Genomic DNA, 463 nt, shown 5'->3' with positions numbered 1-463 from the left:
AAGAGCGTGTAGATGCCCCCATGGCTCGAGTGCGAAAACACACCAAGTCACACTCGCGTCGCTCCCAGCACACTCCAGCAGGCAGTCTGCCTGGGCTCTCCGGCCAGGGATTGACCGGGAAAGCGGGTTGGGGCTGCTGGGAAAAGCTGGAGCTGATGGCGAGATTGCCGCGGCTATAAATCCATCACTTCCCAGGTCAGCTCCGCGAGGCGCTGGGACTAGGGCTGGCGGAGTGAATTCCTGGGCTAGCGCGCATGCGTCGGCAGGTAGCAACCCAGCTCTTTATGACCAGGTGAGATGTTGGTGAGCAGGTAAAAAAGGAGGATTTGCCTAAGCGATTCCAGGGAGCGGGCCCGGCCGAGCCCTACAGCCCATGCCCGGCGGGGACCCGTCGCCAGGAGCGCCGAGCCGCGATGTCCATACTTGCCAAAATGGGGGACTGGCAGGGACGGGGGGTTGGCTT

At 62.6% G+C, this 463-nt stretch overlaps 1 protein-coding gene across 1 annotated transcript in view; it reads left to right on the top strand.

Moving 5' to 3' along the window:
* The first annotated feature begins 413 nt into the window (after window positions 1–413).
* Window positions 414–463, top strand: part of TFAP2A (transcription factor AP-2 alpha) — a 21892-nt gene continuing 21842 nt past the window's right edge. The window contains exon 1 of the mRNA XM_007466395.1: window positions 414–455. Within this exon, the coding sequence (XP_007466457.1) occupies window positions 414–455 (42 nt within the window). The remainder of the gene's footprint in view (window positions 456–463) is intronic.

The sequence above is a fragment of the Lipotes vexillifer genome, unplaced genomic scaffold (assembly GCF_000442215.2).
Source record: "Lipotes vexillifer unplaced genomic scaffold, Lipotes_vexillifer_v1.1 scaffold444, whole genome shotgun sequence".
NCBI lineage: Eukaryota > Metazoa > Chordata > Mammalia > Artiodactyla > Lipotidae > Lipotes > Lipotes vexillifer.
The sequence above is the reverse complement of the archived record's forward strand: the minus strand, read 5'-3'. Positions and strand labels throughout refer to the sequence as shown.